Genomic DNA, 23,034 nt, shown 5'->3' with positions numbered 1-23,034 from the left:
TTGTGTGGAAAAGTATTTCCTTAGATCAGTTTTGAATTTGTCACTGTTTAATTAAATTGAATGTCCCCTTGTTGTTGTGTTATGAGAACAGGATAACAGGATTTACCTTCTCTAGATACACTTGTAATGCATCTTCTGCAAACTATGCTACCTCTCTGTTTAACCCTTTCTCCAGATCATTATTAGACTTGACTTAGGACCCAGATCCATCACACTGGGCAATCCTGGATAGACCACCCTTCCGTACACACAACTCTTACAGTAATTCATCTCATTCAAGACCAGCCACATTCTGCACATGCCTGCACTCATTCACTGCATTGTCTGTAGATAGTGTGATGATTTCTCTGCTCACAGAGGATCTAATCCTGCTGTCATCAGAGAATACGCATTGGCTTCACTGGTTCAGGATCAGGCACACAGAGTGTTAAGTAATGTTTGTACATAGCTAGAATCTCAGCTCCATAAATCAACCACTGAATTAACCAAAGACTTCGACTGCTTTAATGTGTTATTATAAAACTATAATGTTGTTTAATATTAGGAGAGGAACTATTATTAAGTCTTTGCACTTCAGATTTACTCTGGAACAAGACAGGGCATAGAAATATTTGTGGATATCCTAGCTATTATTTGGCATGCCTACTTTCCATAGATGGAATGACTTCAAATAGACTAAGGACCACATCAAGGTGGAATTGCTCATGTCACATCCTGCAACTGAAATTGCTAGCATAGACCCCTTTGTTAATGCAGAGCCCCACTGAAGTCAATGGGATTCTGTAGGGGTCTGCATCAGATGATCCTGTTGCAAGAGTGAGCACTTAACATGTATCAATAAGCTAGCAGTTTACTTTGTGGATATTGATCTATGATACCAATCTAGGAATTTAGGGAGCACTCCTCACCATCCCTATGCTATTTGAATGCCTGTACAGATGTGAAAGGTCATATACTGGCTTACTCCTCACCTATCTGCACACAGGAGGGAAGATGCAAGAAGCCTGTCTCCTAATATCCTGCCCCAGGCAAAGTCTGGCTGCAGTCCCAGTTCCTGTGCTCTTCTGAGTGCAGGGACTGCTCTTTTCTGGCACCCTCTGGGGGCCAAGCCATGTCAAAGGGGGTAAGGGAAGGTAGCAAGGAGGTGGGATTATGTCCGATGACATGTTAAAACTATTGCTTCCAATCATGTTTTGATTTTCCATAGCATCTGTAGTGTGTTCAATGGATTCTACCTCTCGGAATTAGGCTGGATTGCTTGCAAAGTGTTATCTTAGACTATCAGGGTTGGAAGGGACCTCAGGAGGTCATCTAGTCCAACCCCCTGCTCAAAGCAGGACCAATCCCCCTAGATCATCCCAGCCAGGGCTTTGTCAAGCCTGACCTTAAACACCTCTAAGGAAGGAGATTCCACCACCCCCTAGGTAATCCATTCCAGTGCTTCACCACCCTCCTAGTGAAAAAGTTTTTCCTAATATCCAACCTAAACCTCCCCCACTGCAACTTGAGACCATTAGTCCTTGTTCTGTCATCTGGTACCACTGAGAACAGTCTAGATCCATCCTCTTTGGAACCCCCTTTCAGCTATCAAATCCCCCCTCATTCTTCTCTTCTGCAGACTAAACAATCCCAGTTCCCGCAGCCTTGCCTCATAAGTCATGTACTCCAGCCCCCCTAATCATTTTTGTTGCCCTCCACAGGACTCTTTCCAATTTTTCCACATCCTTCTTGTAGTGTGGGGCCCAAAACTGGACACAGTACTCCAGATGAGGCCTCACCAATGTCGAATAGAGGGGAATGATCATGTCCCTCAATCTACTGCCAATGCCCCTACTTATACAGTCCAAAATGCCATAGGCCTTCTTGGCAACAAGGGCACGCTGTTGACTCATATCCAGCTTCTCATCCACTGTAACCCCCTAGGTCCTTTTCTGTGAAACTGCTGCCTAGCGACTCAGTCCCTAGTCTGTAGCAGTGCATGGGATTCTTCTGTCCTAAGTGCAGGACTCTGTACTAATCCTTGTTGAACATCATCAGATTTATTTTGGCCCAATCCTCTAATTTGTCTAATATGAATAATACTGTATTTGTTCAGCATTAACAAAGTGTTCTGCTCTATACAAGACACTAAAATAGAGGCAGCGCCTGCCCCAGAGAGCTTCTAGTGTAAAAGACAGACATGAGGAAGACAAGATGCACTAGCAAACACACAGTGGAGGGAGGGAATCTGTACAGGAGCAGATTATTCCTTTACCACATTGAGTATCACTTTGTTTTTCAAAATGGAGAGTGCCTCAGCTGCTGAGCGAATCACACCAAATTAATGTTCTTCCGCTACCTTTCGGAGACCTTACATTCACACACTCCTCTCATAATGCTAATGTATCAGAATGGAATCAAAGACACACTGCAAACAGTGCTACAGGCACTGTCATTTAACGTATATATTTTCTGACCGATCTAAAGTAGGTATGAAACTAAAATTGTGCGAGAGAAATGCTGTCCTTGAGGAGATATGACAAGGATGCAGGATTTCAGGAGTATGCTATGTATAGTCCATATATCTAAGATGCTTATCTGACCCCTCATTACCAGAGTGTCTGAGTGTCTCTCAGTTTTCAATGTCTTTATTCTCACCACAGTCCTGTGAGGTTAAAAAAATATTACCCCATTTTACAGATGGGAAACCGAGGCACAAAGTAGGTTAAGAGGTCTATGCTGGATCTGGGAAATGAAGCCAGGTTTTTTGAGTTTATTGAGTCCAATGTCCTATCCACTAGACCACCCTTCCTACCATATAGCCAGTATAATTCAGTCATGTACTTCCGGTTGTGTGGCCAACATGTCATATGGTATAGGCCTGGTCTTGCTCAGCTTGGCTTGCGGGGGGCTGAGGGAGCTCTCAGCACTGTGAAGGGTGAGCTGCATAGGATCAAGCCCTAGAGCTACGTCTCAGGTGTAGTATGAGAGTCTGGGCAAAGGCCAAGTGCTTCCAGCCCTTAAGCAGAGCTGCAACAATGCCATAACATCACACTAGAGTGCGTGACTGCACGTCTACAATGGCATTTGGATGTGATGGCTAGAGAATTCTGACTGATGTGAATATCAGCTCATCACCCGGGTGGAACAGGGTTTACACCTGTATTGAAATGCACAAGGCACTCATGATTTACATGGATTATAGAACTGGTTCTGGTTCTGGAATATTGAAAAATCAGATTAATTTAAAAGGAAGAAGTTTAAGGCCAGAAGGGACCATTATGATCATCTAGCCTGACCTCCTGCATAGTGCCGTCAAAGAACCTCACCCAGTAATTGCTGCATCAAGCCAATAACCTGTTTCAGTAACAGTATATCTTTACAAAGACAGCCAGTCTTGATTTCAAGCCTTCAAATGACAGAGAATCCACCACATTAATACCCAATTTGTTCCAATATTTAATTAACTTTTTTTAAAAATTTGCACCTTAGTTCTCATCTGAATTTGCCTAGTTTAGGCTTCTAGCCTGGGAATCTTGTTAAACTGTGTTCTGCTCAACGGTTCTCAAACTCTGGGTCAGGCCTCCAGAGGAGATCACAACCCCTTTTTAATAGGGTCTCCAGGGCTGGCATTAGACTTGCTGGGGCCCGGGGCTGAAATAAAAGCCTGAGCCCCACTCCCCTGGGCTGCTGAAACCCAAAAGCTTCAGCCCTGGGCAGCGGGGCTCAGCCTTACAGGCCCCCTACCCAGGGATGAAGCCCCTGAACATTGGCTCCCACATCTGGGGCATTCAGTCTGACCTCCTGCGGTTATGTAATAATTTTTGTCATGAGAATGTGGGTTGTGGTGTAACGAAGTTTGAGAACCGCTGTATAATGAAGAGCTATCTCCTACACCCTGTATACAGCATTAGAGAGTAAAGGTATGTGGTAAAATTCCTGTATCCATCGTTTGGGGAAGGAGATGGGAAATGAGGTGAGTGAGAGGGAACCATGGCCAGTTAATCTGTGGGTGCTCTTTGTAACCATTTCCATAAACAATAATTGAGGGGTTCTCTTATGAAGATCCATGGATAGGTTTGAGCACATTGGAAATTGAATATCTCTGTGGTGTGGATAAATAGGTACCAATAAAGAGGTACCAATACAGTTCCAAAGGAGAATAGGAGGACATTTTGCAGAGGACTTTGTGATAGATTAATTGGAAGCATATGGAAAAATAAAACACAATGTTTTAACATTGTCAAAGGAAATCGTAGTAGCTTGAAATGGGTTTTTAATAAATCTGAATACGACAACTTCGTGTGATAACCGCTTGGTGAAAACAGGGGCAGTAATATGAAGAATTGACGGTATGGGCTTCAATCATTTTTTTAAGGCAAACACTGCTTCCTTGTGGTCTTTTTGTGCTAATGGGGCTGCCTGAAAGACTGAATTGGCACGTTGCATTCCCTATGCAACTGTCTCCTAAGCATCATGCTCAGTGAAGGCAGAGAGGGTTTTTTTTTTCAGCAATCCTGGATTTTTCATGCAGAGACTTGGAAACAAAACCTTGATTCAGACTTACTTGGCAGCCTAACAATGATATTTCTGATTCAGGAAAGCTCTTGTGCATGCCGCTCATACTGTCTTCGGCCCGCTGTTTCTTGATTCACAACGAGCCCTTATCTAAATGTGGGTGTGTTCATGTGTGTCATGCAGCTGATACTGCAACTATCCAATTTTCTTTAGTCAGGCATGATCACACTTCTTGGGAGTGTTAACTCTCTAAATGCGTCTTAGTATATTTTGTTCATTTGGTTTTTGCCTGTAAGGGAGTTTAGAGCCAGTATTCTGTACTCTCAGCCATCTTGTGTGTGTTTTTTTTCAAATGCTTGGGCCTGTACTTGCACTTTTCGTAGTTTAATAGCACTCTCTCACCTGGTCCACACTTCACGGTTAGATCGACACAAGGCAGCTTACGTCGACCTAGCTGTCTATGTGTCTTCACTTAAAGTTGGCTCCCGTCGATGTAAGTATCCTGCTACGCCAACTTAGTAACACCTGAGTGGCAGAGAGCCAGGGTTGATGTAGTTAGATCAGTGCAGTGATAGTGTAGGCGCTGTGTTACTTATGTCGACTTTTACTGGCCTCCAGGAGCTGTCCCACAATCCCCCGCACTGACCACACTGGTTACTGTTGTGAACGCTGCTGCCTATCTAGGAAGCTGTCCCGCCCCTTTAAAACCCAAGAGTTTTTTACCTTTCAGGTGTGGTTGCCCACTTGGTGAGCACACCTGGCAACGCTCCGTTGTTGAGTTTAACTGCCTAGTTGTCAATGCCAGCTACACATTGCAGACACGCTCCCACCTGGAGTAGGCAGGAGATATTGGATTGCCTGTGGAGAGAAGAGGCTGTGCAGGTACGTGGATACCTATGAGCAGATTGCTTGGGGCATGCAGGAGAAGGGCTACACGAGGACCCAGCAGCAGTGCTGCCTGAAAGCCAAGGAGCTGGGCAGGCAAACCAGAAGGCCAGGGAGACCAACAATCAATCTGATGCCGAGCTGCAGACCTGATGCTTTTACAAAGAGCTACAAGCCAACCTCAGTGGAGACCTCATTACCAACCCCAACACCACTGTGAACGCTTCCAAGAAGCCCGAGTCAGAGACCCTTTTTGTGAACAGTGAGGAGAAGGAGGAGGTGGGCGAGGAAGAGGAGAAGGAATATGGGGGACAGGCGACATGGGGATCCAGCTGTGAAGCGACCCAGGACATGTTTTTCACTCTACCGCCGTCCAGCCAGTCCCAACAGTCGAGCACAGGCGAGTCCGATGCAGGGGTGGAACCTCTGGTGAGTATGCAGTTTGCTTTGAAATTACAGGGATGACACCCCCCAAAGTAGCAGGACATATCTGTTGATTTACTCTTTTTTTAGCTTGTGCTTGAAGAGGTAGTGCAACTACCAAGAATGGTAGAGTCCCTAGCTCCTTTTCATTCTCCTCTAGAGTTTAGGCGGGGGGGCCATGCAGAGTTGTTTGTTTACATGCACCAGGATGTCCCGTGAATACTCTGTAGAGATCTTGATGGAACCTTTCATGGAGGTACTCTGCAATCCTCTGCCGAAGGATTCTGGCTTTCCCACGCCACTCAGCGATTACTTCAGCAGGCACCATTGCAGTACCCAGGCGAACAGCAGCTGTGCACTCTCTGCCTCTGTTACCCTCAGAAGTGAGATTCCAGCTAAAATCACTACTGCCTGTGGAAAATGGTGCCCATATTGAGCTCCATTGCCCTGTTCAGCAATATTCATGGCTGTGAGCTATTCTCCCAACCCTCTCCATGGGCCATACTCACCATGGCAAGTGCTGTGACTGGTCTCAAGGAGAAGAGAGAATGTAGTGCTTACAACTTTTGGGGATCAAGTGGAGTGCACTCAGTATCCTAAGGACAATGGTACCTCTCTGTGTTGTATTTACAGCTGCTGGTATTGTGGCCTTCAGGGGCTTCCACTCCACACCCTTGGAATGCCTGAGCCAGATAAGGAGGAGAAATAAGAGGACTCCCAATGGTATGTTCCAGGAAATGCTGCAAGCCTGTTGTGCTTCAGAGAACCAGATCAGGGCCTGGAGGATCACCCTTACAGACAGCCTGGGTAGGAGAAAGGCCCAGGAATCCCAGCAGGAAAAGGAGAGGAAGATGCACCAGGACATAGTGGGGCTTCTCAGTAAGCAAACAGAGAAGCTGCAGACTCTGGTAGATCTGCAGGTCCAACAATCTGGTGCTCGCTCCTCCTCTGCAGCCCATAGACAACTTAATTTTAGGACCTCCCTACACTATCCCCCACAACATTCCACATTGCATCAGGGGTCGCTGCACTATTCCTACTACTACAGCCCAAGGGACATTAAAGACAACCACAGCTTTACATACATTGACCTGTGAAAGCCATGGTTGGTGTATGTTTCCCTGAAATGGAAATGACTGTTCTTTCCCCTTCATAAGTTATGTTCCCTTAATTTATTAAGATTTAAAGGTTTTTTCTTTTTTTTTTTTTTGAAGTGCCTTGTTCATGTTATGGAATAAAATTCTATTTTGTTTGGATAAAGAGTCATCTCTATTAGTTCACAACATATGCTGTTTGGTGCTGGGCAGGTTTGACACGCTCCAGTTTTCCTGTTACTTCTTTTTGTCACAGAACCATAGCATCATTCACAAACAATAGGTGCACTGACAGTGTTATGTTCCTACATTCACAGCAATCACTACAAGAATGCTACCGGACTGCAAAGGAGCAAGGCTGCAGAGACACACTACAGCCACATGCACTGCTCTGACTCCCTATTAAAATGTTCTTTCAAAGCCTCTCTGAGCCATCTGGCTCTGTGTTGAGTTCTTCTAATAGCCCTTGGGTCTGGCTGTTCAAATTCAGCAGACAGTCGCTCCACCCCGGCAGAAACTGTGCCCCCTTTGCTTCACAGATATGCTGCAGGACGCAGCAGGCAGCTATAACCATTGGCATCTTCTTCTCTCTGAGGTCCAATCTCATAAGAAAACAATGCCAGTGACACTTCAAATAACCAAAGGCACATTCAATTGTCATTCGGCACCCGCTGAGCCTGTAGTTGAAGTTCCTTGCTGCTGTCGAAGTGGCTGGTGCATGGCTTCATGAGTCAGGCGAGCAAGGGACTGGCTGGTCACCCAGCATCACTATTACCATTTCAACGAACCCAATGGTAAGCGGCTGGTCAGAAAAGAAAAGTCCCTGCTTGCAGTTTTCTGCACAGTCCTGTGTTCTAAGATGCAAGTGCCGTGCACCATCCCTGACTAGCTGACACTGATGTCAGTAAAGCATCCCCAGTGATCCTTCAGCAAGTGCATAACCATACAAAAGTAGCCCTTTCTACTGACGTACTATGTCGCAAGGTGGTCTGCTGCTTAAATAGGGATATGCATGCCAGCTATCTTCCAATCACAGTTCAGAAAACCTATTGCTGCAAAACCATTCACTATGTCCTGCACATTGCCTGGAGTCACAGTCCTGCATAGCAGGAGGTGATTACTGGCCCTGCGCACTTGCATGACAATGGCACCTGCGGTGAATTTCCCAGCTCCAAGTTGATTCCTGCCTAACTGGTAGCAAACTGACATTGCTCATTTCCACAGTGTAATCACCACTTGCTCCTCCAGTGTCAGTGTCTGTCTCATTTTGTTGTCCCTGCACTGGAGAGCTGGGGAAAGCTTCGCACACAGATTCAGAAACATGGCCTTGTGCATCTGAAAATTCTGCAGCCACTGCTCGTCATCCCAAACCTGCATTACGATGTAATCCCACCAGTCAGTGCTTGTTTCTCAAGCTCAGAACAGGTGCTTCACCATCTCTAGCTGCTCCGTGATCACCACCACCAACCTTGAATTGTTTCTTTCTATGTCCCACAGCAATCTTGCTTCCAAGGAAGCGTCATGTTCCCCATGGCTCCTGTTGCAGCTCTGGCAATACTGCAGGATCCTGTGCCCCATGCTTGCTGCGCTTGTGACAATAGTGCAGAGCTGTGCAGGTGCCATGCTTCTGTTAGAGATGGCTGACAGTGAGAAGGGCCGCACAGGTTTGAGGGGATTTTTGAAAAGAAGATGCAAAATATTATGGGCTGCAGTAGAAGTGATGGGATGGAGAACACTGCATTGTGGGAAGTTGCCCCCATGCTCCTAGTCGCCCCTGCAAAACAAGGCATTGCAAAAACCTCCTAAAGCACCAGGTACTGAACAGTGGTGAGTTGCACAGTGGGATACCTACTGACATGCACAGCATGCTGCACCAATACAAGCACTCCTGGTGAGGACGCGCACTGCTGCTACACGTAGCATAGTGTGCACATGCACAAGCGATGTAATAACTGCAATTGCTGTATGCCAACGTAACTTAGGTCCACATAATTTTGTAGTGTAAACATAGCCTCAGAGAAGTAAAAAGTCAAAGCAGTGGAACATAAACTGGAGCTAGATAATGTACGTTTCTTAATGAGGTGTAATTTTCACCTTGTATAATGCATATGTATAGCTTGAAATTGATAATGTCAGCCATGAAAAGCAATGGAGCTGGACTGGAAGAAGTAATTAGGCATAAAACCCCCAAATGATGGACAACCTGTTGCAAAACAGGCAATGACAAGACGAAGAGAGAGCACGCTAGCCTGAGACTCTGGGCATTCGCGATGGGGAGTTTTTACTGAAACTTATGCACTAGTAGGCAACTGATAAATACCAGACACTAGAAAGAAGTACTGAATTTAGAAGGCTTCCAAACCCCAGACAATGATGGTAGGTAGCTAATTATTTTGTCCGTCTTGGTCTCTGTTGTTTTTCTTCTGCTTAAATATATGTAGCCATTCCAAAAGGTGAATATCTCTTATTTCCCATAGCACCCACTGGTTGTCACTGGAAATTGATGATTAGCATAACTAATGGATGTATTTTTGATTTCTTTGTATCCTACTGGTGAGAAATGAAGAATTTGAGAAGAATTAGGCTCACATACCCGAATGGCAAGCAGAGGACCATGCTGCAGTCGTTTCTTACCATCAGAAAATGATTCTGCACAGAGATGTTTTTGATTGTGGTGTTTTTTATTGTAAGTTCTGTGTTGTTTGGTTCAGATCAGCTTGGCCTGCTCTGTGAAGACTGGAAATCGGGGGTATCTCTAGGACCTCAGACTCAGAGGCAGGTTAGATGTCCCTTTAGCAACAATTAGAAATAAAGAAATTCCAGCTAACTAGCTATTTAACGTGGTGTCTAATGAGTTTCTGTAAAGGGAGCAACAGTGCTCTAGAGACCTTTACCAGAAGTGTTACGGGAAGGCAACTCTCATTCCAATAATGACTAATGTGCAATGTTGCAAATAATATATCAGAGGGGTAGCCATATTAGTCTGGATCTGTAAAAGCAGCAAAGAATCCTGTGGCACCTTATAGACTAACAGACGTTTTGGAGCATGAGCTTTCGTGGGTGAATACCCACTTCCTCAGATGCATGTGGTGGAAATTTCCAGGGGCAGTATATATATGCTAGCAAGCAAGCTAGAGATAACGAGGTCAGTTCAATCAGGGAGGATGAGGCCCTGTTCTAGCAGTTGAGGTGTGAAAACCAAGAGAGGAGAAACCAATTACAGAACCAGTTTCTCCTCTCTTGGTTTTCACACCTCAACTGCTAGAACAGGGCCTCATCCTCCTTGATTGAACTGACCTCGTTATCTCTAGCTTGCTTGCTAGCATATATATACCTGCCCCTGGATATTTCCATTACATGCATCTGAGGAAGTGGGTATTCACCCACGAAAGCTCATGCTCCAAAACGTCTGTTAGTCTATAAGGTGCCACAGGATTCTTTGCTGCTTTTGCAAATAATATAGTAATTCAGAGTGCGGAAAATTCCTTTTTCAGACCTTTGCTTTGCTTTGATGGTTTATCAGGATATCTTATTATAAAAATGAACGGTGGTTCAGACAGTGCAGCACCCATGGGCCTCATTGTAAGCACCCGGCATTCTAAGCAATACCCAGCACCTCTCAAATCAGACTCTTTGTATGTAATTAGTTGGGGCTTGATGCGGGTGCTGGGATATACAGAGTATGGATGGCAGAGTATCTTGAGCCCACCTGATCCTGGCACCTGCTAGGCAGGCACCAGATGCTTTGTGGGGTGCACTGTTTGGCGTTGGGTCTCATTGTGGAAGAAGGCTATAGGGAGCCTGCCCCATTCTGCAGGAACTTCTGGGGACCCAATGGATGAATCAAACCTTCGGTATAAAACTGACGTCACCCACAGGATGACGTAATCCTCATGTCTGGGGAAGCACTGTTCCAAAAATTCACAAATATAAATGTTCTTTGACTTTATCACATAATTCAGTAAAATTGAAGAGAAGAAGACCGTGGGCATGGAGGACCTCTTTGTAACAGGCGATGATGAAGAGCGCTCTCTCTCTCTCTCTCTCTCACACAATGAGTGCCACACAAATGGCATGAATTCAGCGGCAGTATTTTTTAAATGAAGAGAGTATTATTCCCAAAAATGACTTTTAGGCACTTGCCAGCAGGAGGCAGGCTTGCTTGACACTTCCTTCTGAGGAACCAGATCTATCCGTCTCATTTGAAAACCATACTGTTATGTGAACATTACAAGAAGAAATAACAATCTATATTGCAATGTCAACATTATTAAATACTATAGTTATATTTCCGCTTAGTAAGCTGACTTGCCCTAAGCAGGCAATGAAATCACCACAGCAGAGACAGTTTTCCACTCATGCTAAGTGATAAAACCATTGTTCCCAACTATCTATATCTTATCCCATAGTGTTCTTCTATGCCCAAAGCCAGGGGTAAGAGCAGAGGACTACAAGGTCACAACTCCTGAGTTCTCTTCACAGGTCTGTGTTCACAGGTCTGTGAAGAGGTCCTCCATGCCCATGTTCTTCTCTTCAATTTTACTGAATTATGTGATAAAGTCAAAGAACACTTATATTTGTAAATGTTTGGAATAGTGCTTCCCCAGACATGAGGATTACGTCATCTTGTGGGTGATGTCAGTTTTATACCGAAGGTCTGATTCATCCATTGGGGCACCAGAAGTTCCTGAGGCTCTGACTCACTGTATAAGCTTTTTCTGGAAAATTCATTTTCATTTAGAAAAAAAAGTCAGACTTTCTCTCAGAACAGAAATTCTAGTTGGAAAACTGACAGGTTTCAGTCTAATAGTGTCAAAACATTAGAATGGCACATGATAGATAGATAGATAGACAGATAGATAGATAATGACATCACAGTGAGTCTGAATTTTAGACTTAAGACTGTGTACTGAAATGGATGTTAAAGTTACCTTATAATACATATATATATATATATATATATATATATATATATATATATATATATATATATATATATATATACACACACACACACACACATATATAGCCTCTTTCTTATAGGCACTCAAAGCAGTCTGCTAAGGTGGGCACTTATTATTCCCCTCTCACAGAGCTTAAGAGATTTTCCCAAGGTTAGAATGGGTCAAACAAGTTCTGATGGAACAGTTTTCTATTAGAAAATGCAGTTCTGTTGAAACCAAAATGTTTTGTGGGAACATGTTGATTCTGATGAGCTGTTCAATGGGAAAAATATATGTTAATATTTTATATAGGAAATCAAGTGAGCACAACAAAAGAGAACATTTCAACATTATGAAAATGGAACAAAAAAGTTGAAACAAGCTCATCAGAATCAACATGCTCCCACAAAACTTTTTGGTTTCAACAGAACTGCATTTTCTAATAGAAAACTGTTCTGTCTGCTAGCTTCATTTTCCTCCTGCCCCTGGATGCCATTTTATATTAAACTTCATGTCAGCACTAGACAACTCAGGCATATTTCAACAGAGCTTCATTAATCCAAGTGTAAGTGGAATAACCTCCCCTATCACATAACATAAGATTGCAGAAACCATAAAGAGTGTGAGGTATTTGGACCCAAAAATGCAACTACTCTTTCAGAGAGATTATATCCTGTGTGTAAGGAATCTTATCTATATAAGATTTAAGGCCAGGTCCTGATCCCAAGCGTAAATCCAAGAGCAACTTGATTGAAGCCAGTTAATTTCAACAGTGTCACCAACACCATGCATTCCATCTACTCCACAACTGTCAGTGTCCCTCTCTGTGAATGCCCCCAAGTCATTCTCTGTAGAGACAATGCCCTATAGGAGTCAAGGAGTCTCCAAGTCTCCCATCATCTCCTCTCCATTCTTTGGTAGTTTTGCTACTAGAGCCTTTCCTGGCCAAGGCTGTGGCTTGGACTCCTTGTTACTTTATTTTCCCAGCAGGGAGGGGCTCCATGGGAAATATAACACAACGCAGGACTGCAATACATTTTCTGCCTAATTTGTGTAGAGTTGATAGGAGAGTGGGAGGGGCAGCATTGTCCTGGGCCTCCACCACCATGACCATTGTCTCCCAACCTAGTTCTGGTCTTGATCCCCTCCATAAGGATCCTGACTCCCTCCTGGGGATTCTTCTGCCAGGTTCCAGGAAGGGGAAAAGGGGCCATACTGCTGACCTTTTTCTGTCCATGTGGGTCAAAGGAGATCAATGCATAGAGGAGCCATCAGGAATGATCTAGACCCCTAACATTATGTGTGATGTTTTCCTGTTCCATGAGGCAGCATCACAAGAGCAAGGAGCACCAAATAAAACCCCAAAAAACTTCCCCTTGTCACAAAAACACTTAAAAGATAAGTGGCAGAGCACAAGACAGTTATCCCACCAGCCAATGTTTAAAGGTTGCATTTTTTGCAACAATTGTAGTGAGCGTTTGCCAACATCTAGCCACCATATCTAGAGTGTTAGTTAAATGCAAATGCACAATACAAAAAAACATGCCAGGCACTAAAAAGGTGGTGCTGCTTGTCTTTGACTAAAAAATAAAGCAAAAAAAACTGAACATTTTTTGGTTTTTCAAAACTGAAAAAAACAAAAAGTTTCATAAACTGACAGTGAAGGTGTTTTTCTTCCTCTCTCATCTTTTCCTCCTATTTCTTGTCCCTTTTTTTCTTTTTTTGCTACTGAGAAAGGGGGAGGGAAGAGTGTGTGTGTGTAGGGGGGGCACTGAAAACCAATTTTTGTGGGTTTTTTAATGAAAAAAATTAGAAAAATAAAAAAATGCAGAAAATTTTCATTTTTGAATAGAAGACCCATATCATAGAAGAGTTTTAAACATACAGTTTGACCAGCTGTAATAAATACACATTATATTCCATGTAAAAAAAAAACCACAAAAACAAAATAAAAAATTGACCTTAATCCAAATCCATCAAATCCAGTGCCATCAAGCACTTAAAAATAACACATAGTGACATGGACCAGAATTGTTTCAGAATTCTGTACTGCAATATGCAGACATGGTAATTCTACTTAGAGTGAAATGTCCTCCTACAGTGACAGTGACCTGTGAGAAAAAGTCATCTCTCTACAGGCCTTGTCTACAATGCAAGCTAGTGGTGAGAGTCTCCTGCTCATGTGCGCATACCGTATTGTTTCCATTACTGTATGGAGTAGTTTTCTGGGGATTTTCATGTAATGAGAGCTGAAGTGTCATATGCCATAACTTCAACAAATTTCATAGGCAATGCCATGAGCCCTCTAGTCCCATGTCAAATAGTGGTTAGTCCCAGATTTATCAAAGGAAAACTATAACCACCACCCCATAATTCATAACTTTTTAATAGCATACCAATAGAGAACCTTCTTTCTAACCCCAGGTAATTAGTGCTTTGCTTCTATTCTCAAAGATGAAGGTTTATATCCTTGGTGCATTCTTAGCATAACTAGTGAAAGATTCATGAAATTATTTCCTAACATTAATTTATCATTGTGCAACAGGCGAGCGGGTATTACCTGTGCAGTATGCTGTTGATGGTGGAGAGGGTGAAGAAGTCTAAAGAGATGTGGGAAAAATCCCAAAAATAAACAGGAACCAGTTAATAGAACAAAGACATTTCTGAAATCCAAACTCTCCACCTATAATAACTCTGTGACACGTCTAGATTAGTCCTTAAGGCACCATATTTTGGTTTCTGCTGCAATAGACTAAAAAAATCCCTCACTTGGTCCTTGTCACTACACACCATCAGCAGTAAGAGATGGCTAAGCAGCCATGCACTTCACGCTATGACTCCCTCAGATTCATTATGGCACCACGAGACAGAAAAGATGTTTGTAAAAAATTGGGCCAGATGTTGATAAGAGATTCTTTTTGATAAAAAGTTGGAGTCTTTTTGGAGACCAATGTACAGAAATGTCTAAGGAATGAAGATGGGTTGGTGGAGCAACATAGATTTATTGAACCACATAGCCCTACAATGAGAAGAAATCATTGTATACATTTAATAAACAAAAAAGAAAACACAGGGACTAAGGAAACAATGTCAGCATCCCAACAGGTCTCACAAACCCTTTGGAAGTCATGTTAGTTGCAGATGATCCATTTGTAGCTAAAGAGTAAGTGGTCCAGTAACTCAATGTGAAGAGCACATTAGTGGATGCTATATTGATGTAAATACAACCAAAGTTATGGTAATTACTAAATATATAATGGAAAACTCATCAGACCATTGTCTTCATGGGTCCTTGAGGATAGAACCTGTGCAGTCACTGTGGAATTAAACTATCTGGCCATCACAATTCATCTGAAGTGTGTGCTCATCTTTAGTATTTGCTTTCATTACCATGGAAGGTTCATTAAGAACATAAGAACGGCCATACTGGGTCAGACCATGTAGCCCAGTATCCTGTCTTCCAACAATGGCCAATGGCAAGTGCTTCAAAGGGAATGAACAGGACAGGGCAATCATCTCAGGTGTGCTAAGCCTCATAATCCAAAATATCAATTAAAACATGACAGCACAAGTGAAACTACTGCAATGAAAGGAAGTCTTCTACTAAAACCATCAGAAGCCACCCAGTTGGATCAGGAGGCTTTTAACAAACAAATAGGAAACATCTTTAAACCCCACATTTAGAATAAGAAAAAAGGATGGAATCCATCAAAATACCATTCACTTATGGCCACTGCTCCATGATAAAAGGTGCATCAGCCATGCGGGGTGTGAACCAGGGCAGTAAGCATGGATTGTGCCTACTGTAAAAACTCAGCCCTTTTCTAGGCACATGCTAAAGAAGGAAACAGTCACCTCATAATGGATGATGGCATCATTTGTCAGTCAATTGACTGGACCTATGATGTTGGTACTTGAATTCAGTTTATTTATCCCAAGTCAACCTCACCTCTGAGTTTCTGTTTTTTGTAGGCTAAAGGTTATGATCCTTTGGGCAAAGTCTAATAGTCACCATGCAAACCATCTCCTCGTGGCAAAATTCTGTTGTGCCTTCTGAATTGTTTGATTGGCAGGATATTTTCTATATTTACTGAACAAAATCAATAGAAGTGTTTTAAAAAACAAAATATTTTACTTAAAATTCGTGTATGGATTGGGGGAATATCTGTTATTACTAAAACACAGTTAAAGTATTGGCCCGGCTTAGCCAGTACAGTGCTTGAGAATGGTATTTCTCAATAAGAGTAGAAGAGGCACAGTCATGGAGCCTCTCATTGACTGGTTGGTTAGCAATGTCACAAGGTGCAGAGAACAGGGTTGTGTGGGAGTGGATTGCCAAGATGTTATTGTTAAAATTTTGCAATCAAATTGAAGGGAGGTTTGGTGACATTTCGCTGCCTTTGGCGTCATTCATTGCGTCTCTGGACACTATGAGATCATTCCTAGCAGAGAATAAAGACTTGCCTCCGGGGCTTGTGAAAATATTTCGGAAGAGCAAATTTTCTTTTTTTCTTTTGTAACAAACCAGCTTGTGCCAAAAGGCAGATTTATTTAAAATGGGTTTTCAGGGTTGGATACCCTCAGATCCATCTATAATGTTTTCTTGTACACGTGTGCACCCTTAAATGCTGTGCTACAGTATCAATAACTTCAATAAAGTTTTCAGGGACTGAAACAAACATTTCTGGACAATGCACTTAACATGAAAAAGACTATGCAAGGTTTTTCTTCATTATGAGAAAGTGTTTTTATTTGAATAGAGAAACAAGTGAAAAACCATTTTCTGTAAGCATATATGCACATCATATATAGGGTTTATTAAAGCCCAATGGGAAAATGTTTGTCAAAGGCCTCTTGGTAATATAATTGCCAAAGCAATCTAGATCTTATCAAACTGATGTTGCATTTGCTTATTATCATATAAATCAAACAAAGAAACAAATGTAACATCAATGTCTACTCAGGAATATTTCAGCTAGTGTCAAAGCCTCTGCTCTCCTGTTCTTAAACAGATATATAAAAAGAGGTGCAGAAGAGTGAGAGGCTGCCCATCTGTGAACTCCGGCATATTTCAGTCTAAGGGACAAAAATATGAACCAGGTGATGCATTACTTAACCATTCATATTCCAGCAGATCTTCACAAGTCTATAGGAGAAGGTACAGTATCACAATTGCACTGAGAAGCCTCAGTGAATCTAGAGATTGTTGTTAGACCTCAATCATACAGGTTTGAGAATTCATGAAGCTAGAACATTCACTGCAGATGATGAAAACATGTCTGAAATATAAATGAAAATGGAAACAATATGACTCTAAAGGCTTTGGGTCAAATTTTTAGCCTACCCTTCACCAGAGGCTGTTTAGTCCATATACTCATCTAAGCACCCAATTCTACCCACAGCTAAGGTATTTAGACTGAGATTTTCAGAGCTGCTTAAAGGAACTGGATGCCCAATTCCCATTAGAATTAATAAGAACGAGGTGTCCAAACCCGGGAAACATTTCTGCTTTAGGCTATCAGTGACCTTCTTAATGAATGGGTGCAAAACTGTAGGTCAGAATCTTTTGTATCCTCTAAAAAGTGAAATCTCGGTATAGAAAATGTCATTTATAATGAAATGGAATAAATTTCTCAATCTTTTCAATGCATCACAATTTGCAAAGCTGCAGTTTCAGTTATATTGAACTTCCACTTATAAATGACATTCTGTAAATGACTAAATAGGAACTCAATAAGATGATTCTTAGAGTTGTGCTAAATAGATGTTAGCATGGATTGAGCAGAGACCTTCCTATTTTAAACCTTGATCTCACTCAATGATCTCCCAAATTGTGTACTGTGTTTTTCCATTAGTTTTGTCCCACACAGGTTTGGTTTTTATGACATTTAGTGCAATGAACTTGTCAATCAGCATCTTTCCCAAGTATTCACACTAGTTTCAGAGTTATATTTCTTCTAGGATGTCCACAGGCAGCTCTTAAAGAGCCATCCATGAATTCCCCTTCTGTTACCTTTATGGCTCAAAAGATCAATCCTTGCGTGATGGAGCTGTGTAAATTTTTCCAGCAGTGCCTTTGTGTCAATCAAAGAAGAAATTCAAGAAAAGAAGCCATGAGGTAAATCTAGCCCTCCTTTTACCATCCTTTACCTTCTTGGGATGTTCTGCGTTGCTCTCTCAAAGGACAGTTTCCAATCACCAACAGTTAGTTTTAAAAATCTGCAAGTCTGGCCCTACGGGACCTTACAATCAAGCATACAGGGAGGATGCATTTCAGGGAAGCATCAGCCCCAACCACTTGGGATTGGGATTTATGTGGGGGCAGGTGGGCAAAATGGAGTCTGAGAAGAGGGCATGTCTCTCAGCTTCTGTCAGTGATTCATTTGGGATAAAGATAATCTGAATGCTGTGTTCACACAGGCCACTCATTGCCTGGAAGGATTGGGGCAACATTCTTCTTGGTTTTGTTCATCATCAGAGGCCAGATTCCCAGCTACACAGGGTTCTAGGAAGGGGGCAAAGGCAACTGTCTAGTCCCCTGATGGTGGCTCTAGCTCCAGGATCAGGGGAGTGGACAGTTGCCTTCGCCCCCTTCCTAGCTCTGCTGTAGTCTCTACACCCAATGAGAGGAGAGGGCACAACAGTGATGGAGCTGAGGGGCCAGGATCTTCCCTCAGGCCTAGAATAGGAAACTGGGAGAGGCAGGACTCCTGGGCTCTGTTCTGCTGCTGAATGACTATGGGCAAGTTGGAAGCAGAGCTGGGAATAAAGCCCAGGAGTGGATAACCTAAATTACATGCCTCAGTTTCCCCATCAGTAAAATGAGGATGTTAACACTTATCTGCCTCATTGTGAAAAATCCCATGGCTAGATGCCACTGCATGTGTCCAACACAAGATGAAAGTCGTATGAAATGGGAAAATGTGCCTCTCCCATTGCTCTCCAGCTTCCCCTGAGATAGGCCTCAGGCTGCTACTTACTCTGAAGTGTATTACAATAGAGAAGTCTCTTTCTCTGTTGTAAATTGGCACAGAGGAGTGTTTTGTAGTTCTCTAATTCTCAGAAAACTCAGTAACACCTGCTTATAAACTCAGTTGAAAATGGTGCTGAAGAAACCAGCTGGCACAGCTCAAGTCCTCTTGATTTGACTGGTTTAGGAGATTATTTCCTACATAACTTGGTAGCTTGGCTATAGATACAGGAAAAGTAGGAGGAGAGTTTGTATGCTTCCAAAATAAAAAGCCACATTTTAGCCCTGCTGTTAGGGAGCAAAATCCTACAGATGTCACTGGAAATATACCAGCATTGAATGTAAACAGGAGAGCTGGTAGAAATTTTTTTTCATTACATTATTTGATGAACATGTATGAGTTTTCATTTTTGTCAAAAATTTTCTTTGATTTTTTTGAGGTTTTTCATAAACAAACTAAAAATTTTAATTTCAATATTTTGACCAAAAAAATTGAGAAAATTGGCCACTTTTTGAAGAAAAGTCCATTTTGTCCAAAAAAAGCCATTTTCCATTACAAAAATGGTTCACTGGAAATTTTCCAGCCAGAGGTTGTTAACCAGCAATGCAAGTGCAGCCTGGTCTGATCCAGCTCACTGGTGGTAGCAGATCTCCTGAGCTCACTGTGTTCTTGGGCTGATGTTAACTCCGACCATACAGCAAAAATTGATGAGCATCATGTTCCTGATGAGATGGGTGTAAATGTGAGGCATTCGCTTAGCTGAGGCTGTCACTGGAGAATGAAAGTCCACCTGAAATCCCAGTTGCAGACCTGATGTTGAACCAGCAGTGAAATACATATTTTAATAGGCTCCTCACCAGCAGGGTTCTTCCCCCAATAATATCAAAAACACTGTGATATAAAAGGAACAGAAACAGCAGCCGGTGTGTTTGCAATAGAAAATCATCTTGGTAAAGGAAAAGTGCTGCTTAGGCTGATTTCTCAAGGTGCTGCAAGGTTCATTGCCTAGACAAGTGATATACTTTTCGAGGTATTGAACTAATCATGCCTCTTCCTCTCTTTTTTTTGTACATTATACCTCTTTCCATGCTCCCTCCCTAGGCTCAGGATAACCTTTGATGCTTCCCATTTTCTGCACTAGATTGTCCTCCTCTGTTCCAAGAGGGCTTTGAACTTTGCATGTAGCTGGAGAACCCAGGACAGTCATTTTTAGACTCCTTCTGGTTGGATGTGGGGAGAGGGCAGCATAATTTTTTTCTAACTTTTAATTATTGTTAGTGATGAGCTTGTGGAAAATCAGGTACCTGGGAGCTGGGGGAGGGAGGAGGAGCTATCTCACACCCACAGCAGAGCCACTTGTTCCCAGAACTCACACCAACAAAATGCAGAGTCAAATTGACAGAGCTGAAAGAACAATTGAGAGAGAACAATATGTGCTGTGCTGGAAGGAGTTTTTGTCTGGTTTCCTGCTTCCATACAGTCCTCAAGGCTTCTATGTATGGCGTGCCCATCTTAGCACCCTTGTCGTGCTGCCTTCAGGTTGTTAAACTCTTCTCCTAAAAATGACTCTTAAGTGTGCTTTATGGGACAGATTTTCAAAAGTGCTCAGCATTGTCCTGACAGTGTGTAATAAAAACACCTGCCATTGACTTCACTGGAAGCCAACTTAGGGCAATGTTAAGTGCTTTAAAAAATCCTACTCTAAATCCCCAAATGTTTAAATACGGCTAGAGCTACTGATAAATGTTACAAATATAGACCTCTGAGTATTTTGATAATACTTCTGTATGAGTAGGATATCCTTGCATTGGGCTATTCCCATTAATCCCTAGTCCTGAAAGAGAGACAGGCATGTGAACAGTAATTTCTTTAGACAAGAATCTGTATACTTGATTGGTGGCCTTGAAAGCTTAAGAATTTGAGAGGAAAAACTATATTGAGCCAATTAAATCAAGAATTTCCGCATGTGGGAATGAGAGATGGAAATATAGAAGGGAAGAAAAGACATTTAGAAAATATCTTCCATTGTTGTAGCCATGTCGGTGACAGAATATTAGAGAGAAAAGGTGGGTGAGGTAGTATCTTTAATGGGACCAACTTCTGTTGGTGAAAGCTACAAGAGAAAATTTGGTCCAGTAAAAGATATTGCCTCACCCACCTCTGATCTCTATTTAGAAAATATGTCATATTTGATGATGGGCCTGATCTAAAGCCCATTGAAATCAATAGGAGTCCCTATATTCAAATCTGTCTGAAGCAAATCCCTGATAGATGTCATTGGGTAATTATCCCTGGTGACACTGCACTGGTAATATGGCGGATAGTGGTGTGATTCAGCACTGGCTCATTGACTCAGTGGGATTTAAAGTGTACAGTGTAGGTTTTATAGTCTAGTGGTCTCCAAAGTGGGGTGCGCAAGAGGATCCTGGGGGGTGTGCGGCAGAAGGAGAGCTTTTTTCTTTTTTTTCACTTCAGCAGTTCTGGTGGGAGTCTGACCGGCCTTTTTTTTTTTTTTTGGCAAAAATGATAGAGCCGACGTGGCAGGGGGGTGCGTGCTCAAAAATGTTGTACTGATAGGGGTGCGCAATTAAAAAAAGTTTGCAGACCACTGTTATAGTCCCTTGCAAAACAAGAATATATGGAGTCAGCCCATTATATTGCATTTTTAGGGTGACGCAAGATTGGGCTAACTGTGTTTATCTTTGAAAGCACAAGGCTTGTAAGAATTACCTGATCTCCAAATAAAATGTCAGGCAGTCCTCCCCCACGCAAAATTCCCATTGTAGTTAATGGCAGTTTTACTTGAGTAAAGACTGGGAATTGGGCTGCAAATGGATAAATATTCTGGGACGGTATCTGATCTGACAGCCCCAGGGTTTGAATCATGGGTAACTCCATTAACTTCAGTGGAATTATTCCAGATTTATAGCGGCATGAACAAAATCAGAACCCAGGCTTTATATGCAGCATACATTTTTTGTCTATTTAAACTAGAACACTTACCTGAAAAAACGTACATATAAAATCACAATAGATGAAATGATATTATTCCCCTAACTTTGCTAAATTTTAGGTACTTGTGACACCTTAGAGACTAAGAAATTTATTTCAGCCTGATCTTAGAGACTAAATTTGTTAGTCTCTAAGGTGCCACAAGTACTCCTGTTCTTTTTGCGGATACAGACTAACACGGCTGCTACTCTGAAACCTGTCTTTAGGTACTGTATTGAATACTATTCCTGGTTCTTGAAAAATGCAACTTACATCTGTGAAAGGGTCAAAAGAATGGCTTACTCACAAAGTAAGTAAACTTTCTGGCTATACTCTTCCATAATCTATTAAATGTGTCAAAGTGGAGGTGAGTCAATTTATAGCCGCTGAAAATCTGGCTCAGTAAAGTTGCAAAAGGTGTATGGAGCCACTCATGATCTAAAGATCATTAACGAGACGCTTTAAATCTCCACAGAGTGATTAAGAGTCTTTCCTCAATAGCTATTTTATTATCTTTTATTTATGAAATACAAAAGGTATAATTAAGTTTACAATATGTTTTAGAAATTCTCCTTGTGAAGTATGTTCTGAGTGTGATTTTCTTTTGTTCTTCCAGCATTAAAGCAAAAATGCCTTACAAACATCTGTAAATCTGTCTAAAGCACTGAGGGAATTTACTGCAAATGAGAAGAGTTCTGGCAGTCTTTAGTAGTCTTTTTCCATTTAACAAGAATTGATGGCTATCTATGTTAGTTACAAATCTTTGTATCAACCAGCTATTTTCTAGAGATTGTTTTTCCTCCAAAAGATTGTATAAATGATGTATAAAACCAGGTGAACTTCAAACAATAAATTTAACTGTAATGAAATATTTTAAAAAGATTTTTAAACCATGCTTTATAAAAGATATCAATAAAGTCTGTTAATGTGTGCAGATTGTTAGTTTTGTCCAGAATTACATTAAAGAGATCATAATAAATATGAAATAATTTTAAATCAGACCTAAAAGACGTCTAAGAGGTGACACTTGTTTACTATTTCATAAACTTAAACATTTTCAGATTGTTCAGTGTTCCAAATCAAGAGATCTCCCTTATTCCATGCTTTAAATTGGTGAGCCATGTGAGCAGGAGAATACAACCACTTTATCTTCTCCTATAAGAAATGTTTGTACCTTCAGTGCTTTCACTGCTATGCTGAATCTACATTAGCTTATGCCAATTCATAGCA

General features: G+C 41.9%; 1 protein-coding gene across 1 annotated transcript in view; it reads left to right on the top strand.

Annotated features, from left to right (window-relative positions):
- HHLA1 (HERV-H LTR-associating 1) overlaps positions 1-22,464 on the top strand; it is a 40,728-nt gene extending 18,264 nt beyond the window's left edge. The window contains exons 11-14 of the mRNA XM_050939796.1: positions 5,549-5,782; positions 17,804-17,960; positions 22,032-22,114; positions 22,421-22,464. Coding sequence (XP_050795753.1) covers positions 5,549-5,782; positions 17,804-17,960; positions 22,032-22,114; positions 22,421-22,464 — 518 coding nt within the window. The remainder of the gene's footprint in view (positions 1-5,548; positions 5,783-17,803; positions 17,961-22,031; positions 22,115-22,420) is intronic.
- The last annotated feature ends 570 nt before the right edge of the window (positions 22,465-23,034 follow it).

Source organism: Gopherus flavomarginatus, chromosome 2 (genome assembly GCF_025201925.1).
Source record: "Gopherus flavomarginatus isolate rGopFla2 chromosome 2, rGopFla2.mat.asm, whole genome shotgun sequence".
NCBI classification, from domain to species: domain Eukaryota; kingdom Metazoa; phylum Chordata; order Testudines; family Testudinidae; genus Gopherus; species Gopherus flavomarginatus.
Note: the sequence above shows the minus strand (reverse complement) of the source record. Positions and strands in the feature narration are given on the sequence as shown.